The 14,128-nt window shown below is 42.4% G+C and overlaps 1 protein-coding gene across 7 annotated transcripts; it reads left to right on the forward strand.

Moving 5' to 3' along the window:
• Positions 1 to 968: 968 nt before the first annotated feature.
• NAT1 (N-acetyltransferase 1 (arylamine N-acetyltransferase)) lies at positions 969 to 13,782 on the forward strand. 7 transcript variants are annotated; one of them, XM_011979606.1, is made up of 4 exons: positions 969 to 1,135; positions 7,762 to 7,882; positions 10,299 to 10,377; positions 12,899 to 13,782. In XM_011979606.1, the coding sequence occupies exons 1-4, from the start codon at positions 1,096 to 1,098 to the stop codon at positions 13,775 to 13,777; spliced, it is 1,119 nt and encodes a 372-aa protein (XP_011834996.1). In that variant the 5' UTR covers positions 969 to 1,095; the 3' UTR covers positions 13,778 to 13,782. The 7 variants fall into 7 exon arrangements, with proteins under 7 accessions (XP_011834996.1, XP_011834997.1, XP_011834998.1 ...); XM_011979608.1 differs by lacking the exons at positions 969 to 1,135; positions 7,762 to 7,882 and adding exons at positions 1,318 to 1,364; positions 2,384 to 2,533; XM_011979609.1 differs by lacking the exons at positions 969 to 1,135; positions 7,762 to 7,882 and adding exons at positions 1,337 to 1,364; positions 3,535 to 3,918.
• Positions 13,783 to 14,128: the final 346 nt, after the last annotated feature.

Here is a 14,128-nt window from a genome sequence, read left to right on the forward strand (position 1 = left end):
TCAGAGGGGAATCTGCTACCTCAGCAGGAGGAATCCAAGTTCCCGTCCACTTCACAACCACCTAGCTAAAGTGGCTTTCGACCAGACGCTAAAACAAGGATTTGCATTCAGGTAGATTATTTGGGAGATGATTTAAGGATGCATCAGTGCAAGAGTGGGACAATGAGGCCAGGGCAGTTTGAGAATCGATAAAGGGTGCATTATTGGCAAGTTACCTGTGAACAAAGGGAGCATAATTCCACTGGACAACACCAGGAGGCAGTGTTATACAAGCGTAAGAGTAATTCCACCTGACCAGGTACAGCACAAAGATATTTAGCCTCCGACTCCCATCATCCTGGGCTGAGTAGTGGTCCCAGCCCCTTAGTTTTCGAGTCTGTCTAGCTTGCCTGACGACATGCCAAGAGAAAGCCTTCCCATAGAGTCCCGAGTTCACACGGCAGGACGCCAGAGGCATGTTCCACAACAGTAGGTGCCGAAAACACAGTACAAGGCAACACTCACTGGTGAAACGTCCTCAAAACAAAGGAATGATAAATATTTGAAGTGATAGATGTGCTAATTATCATGATTTGATCATTACGCAACATATACATGTATCAGAACGTCACATTGTACCCTGTAAACATATACATTATGTGTGGATAAAGAAACAAAAGTTATATTGTATAGAGAAAAATCCATAAGAAACAGCAAGAGTTGTAGATCAATAACATGAATGTAAATAAAGTACACCAGCATAAACAAAGCCATATGACATATATCACCCTCATGCCCCAGACATGGAGCTATTTCAGACACATTACCCAGTGCCTTCAGGTAGAGAGGCCAGTGGGAATGAGGATGATGGATGAAGGGAAGAAAAAGTTTTAAAAGAGGCCTAATGGGAATTGATGAAGAAAGTAAGCCATAAACTGGGAGCGTGATTAAAGCCTTCCATCTTCCTCTTTTGCCTCCTCTAGGTTACCAGTTCTGCTTTTCCTGGACCTGTTCCAAGCTCTCGCGTTCCACATCACACATGGGACATCTGGTGTCAGGCTCCCAGAGAGCAGGAACCAGGTGAAATACAAGGGCACAGTCCTCCCAGCCAGTGGCATGGGGATAATCGGACAGTACAACTCTCCACACTTTTTTAATGGAAAGATACGAATAAGGGGTCCACAGGAGCCACCTGAGGCCCTGCAACTACATTTCCCAGGGCTCCCTGGGGTAACCCTAAGGTGACTCTGGGGGCGGGGCCACGTGGACATCCAATGAGAGCACTTTCCCCTGCAGACTTTGAAAGTGAGAGCACTTCCTCATAGACGTTGGATGTGGGAGGACTGCGTTCAGTCTGGTTCCTGGTTGCCGGCTGAAATAACCTGGTAAGTGGAACTCTGTAAGGGTCTTGCAGCGTACTTTGTAACTGGGGTTTAATCCTATGTCAAGTGTGAGTACAGGAGAGTAGATTCTACACGATGTCCACATTTCAAGTATAAGGTTGTTGAGAAAGTCTGACTGGCACATACTTGGAAGCTAATGCTGTCACTACTCCACATCATAGTGGTGACAGTTACAGGTCCTTGATTCAAACTGTTGGGTTTAGAGTCACAGCCGCTTTATAGCTGCGAGAACTTGGCCTAGTCACTTAGTTTCCCTAAAACTCAGTTTCTTTTTCAGTAAAATGGAGCTATGAGTACTGCTTACTTAAAGGAGTTGTGAGGATTAAATACATGTATTAAAAGATAGCCGATGTGTTTAAGGCAACGTTCTCAACAGGATTTCCCTCTTGGTTACTTGTAACCATGATGCTGACCCTCCTCTGTCCCCAGTGGTGTGCGTCCCAAAGGACCCAGTTAGTCCTACAGGCAGCAAGCTCCTAACAATTCCTGCTTCTCTTGCACTGGCTGATAAAAAGCCCCTAAAGATCCCGGATGTCCAGAAAGATTGATTTCTGTTGTTTGCAATGCCTATGGGAATTCCAGAGGGAAGTTTTTGTTTTTTTGAGACAGAACCTTGCCCAGTTGCCCAGGCTGGAGTGCAGTGGCACGATCTCAGCTCACTGCAACCTCCTCCTCCTGCGTTCAAGTGATTCTCCTACCTCAGCCTCCTGAGTCGCTGGGATTACAGGCACCCGCCACCGTGCCTGGCTAATTTTTGTAGTTTTAGCAGAGATGGGGTTAATTTTTGCATTTTTAGTAGAGATGGGGTTTCACCATCTTGGCTAGGCTGGTCTGAAACTCCTGACCTCAAGTGATCCACCCGCCTTGGCCTCCTAATGTGCTGGGATTACAGGTGTGAGCCGCCATACCAGGGACGAAGTTTTATCATGGCTGAAGGACGCTTAGTGGAGAGGGTCTCCAGGAGGCATGAATGACAAAAAAATTAACTCCTTCACTGTCAGACTGAGAGCATCACCCGCTGAACATGGACTTGCAGAATTCCACAGAAGAGAGGAGACTGGCCCAGACAGCCAGCCTCAGGAGCTGAGGGCCCGATGGGCTTTCTTCCCTGGATGCTGCTCCCATGCCCTGACACGATGCCCACTACAATGGTATACTTGTTTGTACTTTTCTAATTAAAAAACAAACAAACAAAAAATCAGACATACTGTTTGCTCTCGAATGCTTGAAACTCAGAACAGGTGACCACACCTTCCTCCTCAAAAGGAACTTTTTAACTGCCAACGTTCTACCTGCACGCTGCCCGGAGACTTATTTTGTCTGGCCTTTGCCGTCTTCAGCAGTGGCAGCTGTTTTTCTCTAGATGTGTTTTCCTGGCCTGCTGCAAGTACCCCCCACTACCCGCCTGGCCCCAGTCGGCATTAACTGGGAGCAGTGAGTGGCCTTGTGGACATGAACAACTGTTGAATGATGGTCTTTAGGTGTGGCTACTCCAGCAACCCCTATTCTTCCAGAGACTCAATAGGCTGGCTTTGGAGGGGGCTAGGTTGTAGTGTCAATTTAGTGGGATTCCATGCCCTTCTTCCATGGTGGTAGAGACAAAAGAGAAAGAATAAGAAAAGAAAAGCCACTCATTGGCTCTCCTTATAATTCTTCTAATTATTAATGCCAGAAATCTATGCGCATGTGTAGATGATTTTATCTCAGTCCACAATTGTACTTGTGCTAATTGTAGCCGTAAGGCAGAACATCTCATAGGCAGGCTACCTCTGTGTTAATCTGCTTTTAATTCTTCTATGTTGGGCTCTTGTTTATAACTTTTTTAAGAGAAGAATAAAGGTTTCTTTAGCGATAAAGAAAAAGAAAACCACTGCTGTGTATTTAACATATATAGATTCTAGGGACCTGAAACTGAACAATGAGATCTGCGTATCAACCTGCTCTCCAGGGGTACCACATCCGATAATGTGATTTATTATAGAAGTGCCAAGTCACGTAGGGATAAGTCACAATAGTTGGTCAACTGTTGAATATTGATCATTCAACTAAACAACATTCATGAACTCTGCAGAAAAACACAAGCATTTTGCCCAACATCCAGGGACCTCTAGAAGTTGCCTCATTCTGTGTATCTTACCTTTCTTTTACACAGCTCTCCAAAATGTCCACCAAGGTGACTTAAGTCAGGTTCCCCCAAACCAGACACTAAGACAAGAATCCATGTGTGAGAAACTGAAGGAAGTGCTGGGAGAGCCCCAGCTGCAGCCTGGATGTGAATTGCAACTCTGAAGTGCGTCCAGACGCAAGGCAAGGGCACTAGGCTTTCCAGACCTCCTACTAAGTCATTGATCCAGCACTGTCCTGGCAGGACATAAATCCCTGGCACTTCTAGCTCTCTGCAAAGGAGGGCAAAGCAGCTTCAGGAGCCCTTGGGAGTGCTCCAAAGAGAGTCTAGGGTACAGGTCCTAAAGTAGAAGAACACAGAAGGCCGGCCAGGGGCACTGCGAGATGGTAAAAGAGATCTGAAGGGATCCAGGCAAGTTATTGAAAGTATTCTTCCTGCACTAACCCCAGTCCTGAATCCTTGCCAGCCAGCCCTGTGTTCCCTCTTAGGTACCCTGAGCAGGCTCTATTTTATGCCCTTCCATACCTACAGTGGAAACCAATAGGTTTGTTTGTTTTCAGACAGAGTCTCATTCTGTTGCTCAGGCTGGAGTGCAGTGGCTCGATCTCAGCTCACTGCAACCTCCGCCTCCCAGGTTCAGGTGATTCTCCTGCCTCAGCCTCTCGAATAGCTGGGACTACAGGCACGTGCCACCACACCTGGCTTTTTTTTTTTTTTTTTAATTTTTTATTAGAGATGGGGTTTCACCGTGTTGGCCAGGCTGGTCTTGAACTCCTGACCTCAAGTGATCCACCCACTCGCCTCGGCCTCCCAAAGTCCTGGGATTACAAGTGTGAGCCACTGCGCCCAGACCCAATAGGTCTAAGGGGTCTCATTTGAGTCATCATATATGTATATATATATATTTTTTCAATTTTTTTGTCTAAAAAACTTTAGACAGGGAATGCACTCTCCAGTTCCCTTCAAGCGCTACCCCTTATTTTATTGCACCTAGATAGGTCTTGCCTTTACATTTCAATAATTTAACCAGAGTATGTTCCATTAAAAATCTTTTAATTGGGGGCCATCAGACTGGGTGACTCCTGTGGTTTCATTTTCATTCTTTTTACTCTTTACCAGTAAACAGTAGAAAACTAGAGACTTCACCAATCAGAAACTGTCAACTAACCTCTAACTAGGGACTTTGCACTCTAACCAACCAAATAGCTTTTCCTTGTCTCACTCCTGCAAACAGTTTATAAACGTTTCTCTCCTGCCCTCCCCTTTCCTCAGCAGAGCATTGAGCCACCCGTGGTCTGGTGCTGCCTGACTCATGAATTGCTGTCCAATAAACTTTAAAAAACGTTATACCTAAAAAATGATCTTTTAACAATCCCAGCATTGACAGTACTGGATTGGACTCTCCTAGACTCTGGTCTTTCTTAATCTTCAGATTTAATTTTGTGTGTGTGTGTGTTTTTTTTTTTTTTTTTTTTTAAGTAGAGACGGGGTTTCACCGTGTTAGCCAGGATGGTCTCGATCTCCTGACCTCGTGATCCGCCCACCTCAGCCTCCCAAAGGGCTGGGATTACAGGCTTGAGCCACCGTGCCCGGCCCAGATTTAATTTTTAACTTCGTATTTCTATCTCCATATAAGCCAAAATGACTCATTCAAAAGCCATAACTCTCATAACTTTTCTACTCTTTGTTCTGTATTGAAAGGAGTCAGTGTTCACCAGCACTCCCTTACTGTGACCCCTCTACTTCTCGGTTTTCATATTAATCTGCTTGTTCACTGGCCATGAAACAGAAACTATCAGGACACCTCAGTTATTGCATTTCTCAAGCTCTTTTATGTTTGATATTACCTTTATATTCATGTTGCCTTTTTGATCAAGTGAAATACTAGCCAGAATATTTGGAGCACACACTTTCCCTTCAATACTTTGAAGATATACTTCTATTACTTCACCAATGGATATTTCTGTGTGACATTCTCTTGCTGGCCTGATGTTTTCTCTTTCATGAAATATTTTCTTTCTCTGCCAGATGCTTGAGCAGTTGTCTTTAATTTTGACTTTTAATAATTTAACAAAAATATATTCCAGGGGCAAACATGTTGAATCGAACTTTTCCAGAATTTTGTCTTTTGTTTTTCAGCTTCAATGTTTTCATCATTTCAGGAAAATATTTATCTTTACATACATTTTTCTTTTTTTTAACTTTTAAATCCAGGGGTACAGGTACAGGTTTGTTATATAGGTAAACTTGTGTCATGGGGGTTTGTTGTACAGATTTTATCACCGAGGTGTTAAGCCCAGTACCCATTAGTAATTCTTCCTGATCCTCTCCCTCCTCCCACCCTCCAACCTGTGAAAGGCCCCAGTGTGTGCTCTTTCCTTCTTTGTGTTAATTAATTCTCATCATTTAGCTCCCACTTATAGGTGAGAATATGCAGTATTTCATTTCCTGTTCCTATGTTAGTTTGCTAAGGATAATAGCTTCCAGCTCCATCCATGTTTTCATGAAAGACATGATCTTGTTCTTTTTAGTGGCTGCATCGTATTCCACGGTGTATAAGTACCACATTTTCTTGATCCATTCTGTCACTGATGGGCATTTAGGTTGATTCTGTGTCTTTGCTATTGTGAATAGTGCCATACATTTTTCTATTGCACTTTTTGCGTTCTCCATTTCAGAAGCACCAATTGTCTTTGCATTGGCTTGTCCTTGACTGCTTTCTATTAGATTCTATCTTAATTGCTTTATCATTTAATTAGTCTTTAGTATGAATATCAAGCTTTCTTTCCACATAAGCAATGTGATATGACATTGTATCTGTATAGTTCCTTTCTGTTCATCATTAATTATGTATTCTGATCATTAATTAGTTCCATTTCTGTCCTTAATGAGTATTCTAAGGTATGAAATCTTTCCTTTCATAAAACTATTATTTTATCACTTTATTTTTAGCTGTTTGTTGTTGAGTTTATTTTACATGGTCCATAGCCCCAGATACCTTTACCAAAATTTTTTTTCAGTTTATTTTTCTTCTTAAATTGGTTGTGGTTTTTTTGTATATAACTTCTGCATGTTATGTCTTTTCTTCTAATCTCAATCTCATAGTATTTTCATTTTGTTTGTTTTCATCATTTTTATGTGTATATAGCTCTGTTTCCAACTTTTTTTTGTTGCTCGAATCTGGCGCAGCTGGTGAGATGTCCAACTGGGGTTGGCGTAGACTTGTGAATCGAGGAAAATGACGAGACGAATCTCAATCATTTTAGGAGATTTATTTGCCGAAGTTAAGGATGTGGGCCTGGGAGAGAGATCTATGCCTTTCTCTGAAGATGATTTTGAGGGCTACAAATTTAAAGGGGAAAGGATGGGGTATCAAGAAGCACAGTTTTCATGTAAGAGCGGGGTTGGGAGGAAAATGGTCATTCATGGCTTTGTCTGGCTCCGTGAATCTGCATTTTTTGCAGAAGATGACATAAACAAAAGAGGCAGAGGAAAAATGCAGGGACTCTGCATTTTACATAACATACCTGGTGGCTCAGATGCTACTCTTTTAGCTCTGGGTTCAGCCAATTGGTTACCCTGACTCTGTGGTGTCTCATTTTGAGTGATCTGGGATTTTTATAATTGTCAAATGTTTTGGTTTTAGAATAGCTTGTAACAGCTCTGATACTTGCTGTCCATTTTCTATGGGTTGCCCTGAGGAGGTTAAATACCCTCTCTCTTTCCATAGCATCCCAAAGGCATGAGCAACCCCAAATGCGTAGCAGCTGTCAGTGTAAATGTGTGCAGCCTTCTCTTCTGCCACTTGACAAGCTCGAGTCAGGGCAGTCGGTCTGGCCACTTGAGCCGATCTGGCTTGGGGAAGAGGACCGGCTTCAGTTACCTCTAGTAAGGAAACCACTGCATATCCTGCTCTAAAATTTCCATTTTATTCTCTTAAATAAGACCCATCTGTATACCATTCTATCTCAGCATTATCCAGTGGCATCTCTTGGAGGTCTGTCCTGGGGGTGAGAAGTTGGTCAGTCATCAGAACACAGTCATGAGGGGAGTTGTCGGAAGGGCCCGGCAAGAGAGTGGCTGGATTAAGATTATAGAGCAGGAAATAGTAATATTCGGAGATGATAAAAGCAAAATTTCATAAGAGGCTAACCAGTTGACAGACAGATACTGGGTATGACGAGAATTTAGAAGGGTCTCAATAGGGTGTGGCACAAAAATGGTAAGGGGGGAACCCATAATTATTTCTTCAACAGACTTGTACAGAAGGGCGATGGCTGTTATTACTCGTACACAAGGAGGCGGCCCTCGAGCCACAGCGGCCAGCTGTTGGCTATAATACCCTACAGCTCTCTGATGATCACGATGTTTCTGTGTCAGTATCCCGGATGCAGTACCTTCAGTTTCACATACAAAAAGGGAGAAAGGCAATCTGTAGTTTGGGTGCCATGAGGCTGGGGAATTAGTTAGAATTTCCTTTATTTGTTATACAGCCGATTGCCCCTCTGGAGTCCACATGATGAGATCGGGTTGTTCATTTTTTAGGTATGCATATAGAGGGTGAGCCATAAAGGAGAAATGTGGTATCCAATTTCTACAACAGCCTGCCAGTCCCCAGAAATCCTCTAAGTTGTTTCTTGGTGATGGGCATTGGGAAAGCTAAAATTTTTCTCACTTTATCAGGGTTAATACTCAGTCCTTTGACCGAGATAATATGCCCCAAATACTTAACTTGCAGTAAGCACAGCTGAAGTTTGTCTTTGGACTCTGTACCCTTGCTGGCTGAGTAAATATAGACTATCTTCCTGGGAGGAAGATTCTGGGCCTGGACAAAGGAGAAGGTCATCCACGTACTGAATGAGTGTTGAGCCCTGGGGAAAAATTAAATCCTCTAAATCAGTTTTTAGTATTTGGGAAAAGTAAGTGGGACTTTCTGTATACCCTTGGGGCATTACAGCCCACATATACTGCCATTCTTTCCAAGTAAAAGCAAACAAATACGGGCTGTCTGGATCTACAGGAATACTGAAAAAGGCACTGCAGAGTCACAACTGAGAAATACTGGCTGGTAGTAAGTATACCTGATAGAACGGTATGTAGGTCGGGGACTACTGGGTGACTGGCTATTACAATATTGTTTATTGCCCTCAAGTCCTGCACAAATCTCCATTTTCTCCTGCTCAGTTTCTTTACAGGAAATATAGGGCTGTTGCAGGGGCTTGTGCAGGGAATAACGAGCCTCTTTTTAGATAACCTTGCGTAATAGGGACAATTCCATTTACGACTTTCTGTCATAGAGGGTATTGTTTAAGGTTGCGTAGGGGTTTCTTTGGGTTTATATCTACCTTTATTGGAGTGGCTGAGAATACTTTCCCTATGTCTGTATTGACTGAGACCATAACTGGGAGGGGACATCCTTGAGCAAGCATCCTCTTCTGGTGTTAGCAGGAAGACTGGGGAAGCTAAAAGCAGTTTTACTGTTTCCCGCTCTTTATTCCAGTGTTTTCTCTTCTCCCCTATTACTTCCTTCTGTGTCTCCATTTCATTTTCCCGGCCACAAGATGATGTTTCAACATTACTAGTACTAAATTGTGGTATGTCGTCCGGACATTTTGTAATTCGGTATTTTTGGTCTCCTGGCCCCCATTCTAAAAAAAAGTTCACTTTTTGATGAAAAAGAGATATGGGCATTATGGATGTTGAGGAGATCACGGCTCAAAAGACTGACAGGGGACCCAGGGCATCTAAGAAATGTATGGTACCTACTGAGCATGTCACATACTCTTAGAGCCTGTGGCGGGGGAGCCGAACCGGATGGAATGGTAAGGTAGAGGTTTGGACTTAAAACAAGAGATCATTTTATTAGACGCAGCCACCACGGTAATTCTTTCATTACTCTGAGGAATGGGGTTTCTAAATAAGGTGGGATTGATCAGAGATATAGTTGTGTCTGTGTCAATTAAGGCAGCTGTAAGCTCATGGTTCATTATTATATTAATGTCTCCCAATTTGTTTGTTATGGTGAAATTTTAACAGCTCACTAGGAGTTTCCTTGTGGGCAAAATATGGGGGAGGTGTGTGGCTTTTCATCTTGTAGCCATCTTATTCAGGAACCAAGAAAGGGGGAGGCAGATTTACATGACGCACTTACCAGCTTGACTTTTCCTTTTGGCTAAATGAGTTTGGGGGTCCCACAATTTAATTTCCTTTCACAGACTCCTCAATTTTTTTTAGTGGAGGTGAGGGGAGGTGACTATGACAAGAGATGCTCTGATGGTGGATCTTCTGTATGTAGATGGTCTTTCTTTCTTTTGAGTAGCATCATACATTAAGGGCCTTACCTTTTTTATCTGCCTCAACACGCCCAGTAATAGTTGTACCTAGAGGAAGACCGGGTGCTGGCACTACGTCCTGGTCTTTGATGTGTTTGGTGTATGTCATGGCAGTGATTGGGGGCATGGAGCCTGGTTCAGCCTTCCTTGCTGATCTCATGGCAGTTCATCAGCTGGTGGGTTGTCTCTGGAGTGTGGAACCCCCGCTCCTGGTGGCTTTCCCAGCTTCCAGGTTCTTAAGCCAGAAGGCTCTAACCCCATCAGCGTTGCTCCCATCTCCATAGTTATAGTTTCCACACACTTTCTTATACAACTCAAATGTTCGCTTTACTGTGCAGTCCATTCCCTCTGTTTTGTGATTTTTAGGAAATCTTCATAATTTGTGGTCTACAAAACTATTATTTTGTTTTCAAGGAAGTCATGTTACATATTTCTAACTGTCTTTTCTCTTATTTCTAGAATTCAAGCCAGGAAGAAGCAGCATTCTGTCTTCTGGATTAAAACTGAAGCTCAACCTACTTTCAGCTTACTAAGAAAGGTATTAAGCGCCTTTCTGAGAGCTCTCAGTAGGCTTCCTAAGCACGTTCACTCTGCCTCCTTTAAATCTTATATTTATGATCAAGATGAAAGGGAGGGAGGGACGTATCACTGCACATTTACAAGTGGATATATAAAGCTAATAGTATTTTCAGTGAGCTCTTTTCCTGAGCTACTTTCCAAGTGCTTTCAGCATTCCACCTTGAAGCACAGCGTTAGTAATGCACAATTTCTTATGTTCAGCCACAGAATGTTCAAGTGTGGTTTGGTTACAACATACTGCTCTATCCAGGCCTCTAAAAAAACTGACTTCTTTCAAATGGACTTGCAGTTGCTAAATTCCAAATCAACACCTTATCTTAAAAATTAAGAAAAGGAGGGGAAGGATGAAGGGAAGGGAACAGAGAGACTACAAGAGAGAAAGAAAGAAAAAAGAGGAAAACAAATGCTTGTAAACAAGTTATACCAAATAAAAGAGATATAAAGGAATTTCTTAATAGAAGGAATGATATTCTAAGCAAGAATCAAATGTCCAGGTATGTATAAACTGCCTTCTTCCTTTTGGATCAGCTTCTCTCTCTTCTTTACATACTCAGTACAAATTCTAGGTTGGAGGCACAGAGGGGTTGGCAAGGTCTGACTAAATACAACTTGTTCTCTCCCTGAGTGGTAGAACTTTAGAGCTTGACCAAATGTTAAGAAAGGGTGCTGGTGGAAGTTAGGATGAGAAGAAATGCAATCTAACAGATTTAGGAGAAATGACGTTGTCGACATCGAGAACAGAGAAAGTTGGAAACTGGCAATATGGGGAGGATAGCTGGGTCAGAAAGGAAAAATAGGAGAATATAGAAGAAATGTTATGAGAAGGGAAAATAAGAGATGCTTCACTCATTATCATTCAACTGGCGGCAGCTCCCTTTTACAAGGTCATCCTCAGGCCATACCACATTACAAAAGAGTTATACCTGAGGCCTGTACAGCACTGTTACAATCAGAGTCTCAAAACATTAAGACTCCATGATGGCAGGTTTAAAAAACCTTTTTTAAAAGATGTAACAAAATAAGGGGCATTTATTTTTTTTTTGGTTCACATTGCCTGAAAGTTAAAAGATAGCTTTTGGCTTCATTGAGGTGTTTCCTCATTCTACCTTCTCTTGTTTTTCATTTCTTGGTAAACTTGGTGAACCCTTTGTTAGTGTTGTTCTTCAATAGGTTCTCACCAATAGCTTTGAATGAATACCCCACCAGCTTCTACTCACCAATAGCTTTGAATGAATACCCCCCAGCTTCTACCTTGTAGCAGAATGTACACGCTGAGGTTTCAGCAACAGTTCCTCAATGAAGTCTCAGCTCTACACAGGGCATATGTTGTCCATGAGTTGAGCACTGGTCGTAGAGCATATGTGTTCAAATTGGTTCCACCTAGTTCATGTGACTGTCCTTAAGGCACAATATGGGCAGCCTATCCTCTATACAGTAGCCAGAAAGATCACTTTGATTGTAGCAAACATTGCTCAATCACAACCTTTCTCTCAGGCCTCTCTCATTTACATTTCTCACCTCACTTAGAGTAAAAGCCAAAATGCCAGTCTTAGCTCCAAGGCTGCAGTTGCCTGTCAGATCTCATCTCAATCCACTCTCCTTCTCACTCACGTGCTCCAACTGCCCTGGCTTCCTGAACGTTTTTTGAATGCTCAAGGCATTTTCCAGCTTAGGGCCTTGTTATTTTCTGTTCTCCTGCTTGGAACAATCCTCCTCATGCATATCCTTAGGCCTTATTCTCTGGCATGCTTCAAATCTGAGTTTTTTTTTTTTTTTTAAACCAACTAATTTGAAATTGGAGCTCTCCCTGTGCACTTACTAAATCCTTTCTTTAGTCTTCCCAGGGCACTTACTACAATCTAACAGACTGCATGTTTTAGCCACGTATTCAGTTTCCTATGTATGTCACTCCAACTCCCACTATAAGATTTTTGAGAGCAAACAAGCACTAGATCAGTAGGAAACACATTATAGCTATTCAGTAAACTGTTTCTTGAGTTAATCAATCAATGGATGAGTGAATCAATACAGTTCTTTGAGTGGGAAACTTTGTATAAGCCTCAGCTACAAGGGAAATTGAGTGGGTCAGGTACCACAGATACTATACACTCTATTGCATGATTCTCCTGCCTGCATCAGAAGATGTTTGTAAGCCTATTTTAATAAATACCAATTGGAATCTCTCTTTTGTTAATCACCAAGAGAACCATGAACAAGGTGTTTATCATTTGACCATCATTTAGTCTTGATTTCCAACTTCTCACACTTGAAAGAAGATATAATACATTTCTTACAGGATTCTGGGACTATTAACTGAACTTACGTGTGTAAAAGGAATTTATATAATAAAAGCACTAGAAATAATTATTATGCTTATAACCAGTGTATTTTTACATATTTAAAATATAGCCATAATTAGCCTACTCAAATCCAAGTGTAAAAGTAATATGATTTGCTTTCGTTTTGTTTTCCTTGCTTAGGGGATCATGGACATTGAAGCATATCTTGAAAGAATTGGCTATAAGAAGTCCAGAAACAAATTGGACTTGGAAACATTAACTGACATTCTTCAGCACCAGATCCGAGCTGTTCCCTTTGAGAACCTTAACATCCATTGTGGGGAAGCCATGGACTTAGGCTTAGAGGCCATTTTTGATCAAGTCGTGAGAAGAAATCGGGGTGGGTGGTGTCTCCAGGTCAATCATCTTCTGTACTGGGCTCTGACCACTATGGGTTTTGAGACCACGATGTTGGGAGGGTATGTTTACAGCACTCCAGCCAAAAAGTACAGCACTGGCATGATTCACCTTCTCCTGCAGGTGACCATTGATGGCAGGAACTACATTGTCGATGCTGGGTTTGGACGCTCATACCAGATGTGGCAGCCTCTGGAGTTAATTTCTGGGAAGGATCAACCTCAGGTGCCTTGCATCTTCCGCTTGACGGAAGAGAATGGATTCTGGTATCTAGACCAAATCAGAAGAGACCAGTACATTCCAAATAAAGAATTTCTTAATTCTGATCTCCTAGAAGACAGCAAATACCGAAAAATCTACTCCTTTACTCTTGAGCCTCGAACAATTGAAGATTTTGAGTCTATGAATACATACCTGCAGACTTCTCCAGCATCTGTGTTTACTAGCAAATCATTTTGTTCTTTGCAGACCCCAGATGGGGTTCACTGTTTAGTGGGCTGCACCCTCACCTATAGGAGATTCAATTACAAGGACAATACAGATATGATAGAGTTCAAGACTCTGAATGAGGAAGAAATAGAAAAAGTGCTGAAAAATATATTTAATGTTTCCTTGGAGAGAAAGCTTATACCCAAACATGGTGATAGATTTTTTACTATTTAGAATAAGGAGTAGGCTGGGTGTGGTGGCTCACGCCTATAATCCCAGCACTTTGGGAGGCCGAGGTGGGTGGATCACGAGGTCAAGAGATCGAGACCATCCTGGCCAACATGGTGAAACCCTGTCTCTACTAAAAACAAAAAATTAGCTGGGCGTGGTGGCGGGCACCTGTAGTCCCAGCTACTCGGGAGGCTGAGGCAGAAGAAGGTGTGAACCTGGGAGGCGGAGCTTGCAGTGAGCCGAGATCGTGCCACTGCCCTCCAGCCTGGGCGACAGAGTGAGACTCCATCTCAAAAAAAAAATAAATAAATAAAAAATAAAAGAATAAGAAGTAAAACAATCTTGTGTATTTGT

This window comes from Mandrillus leucophaeus, unplaced genomic scaffold (assembly GCF_000951045.1).
Source record: "Mandrillus leucophaeus isolate KB7577 unplaced genomic scaffold, Mleu.le_1.0 Scaffold204, whole genome shotgun sequence".
Taxonomy (NCBI): domain Eukaryota; kingdom Metazoa; phylum Chordata; class Mammalia; order Primates; family Cercopithecidae; genus Mandrillus; species Mandrillus leucophaeus.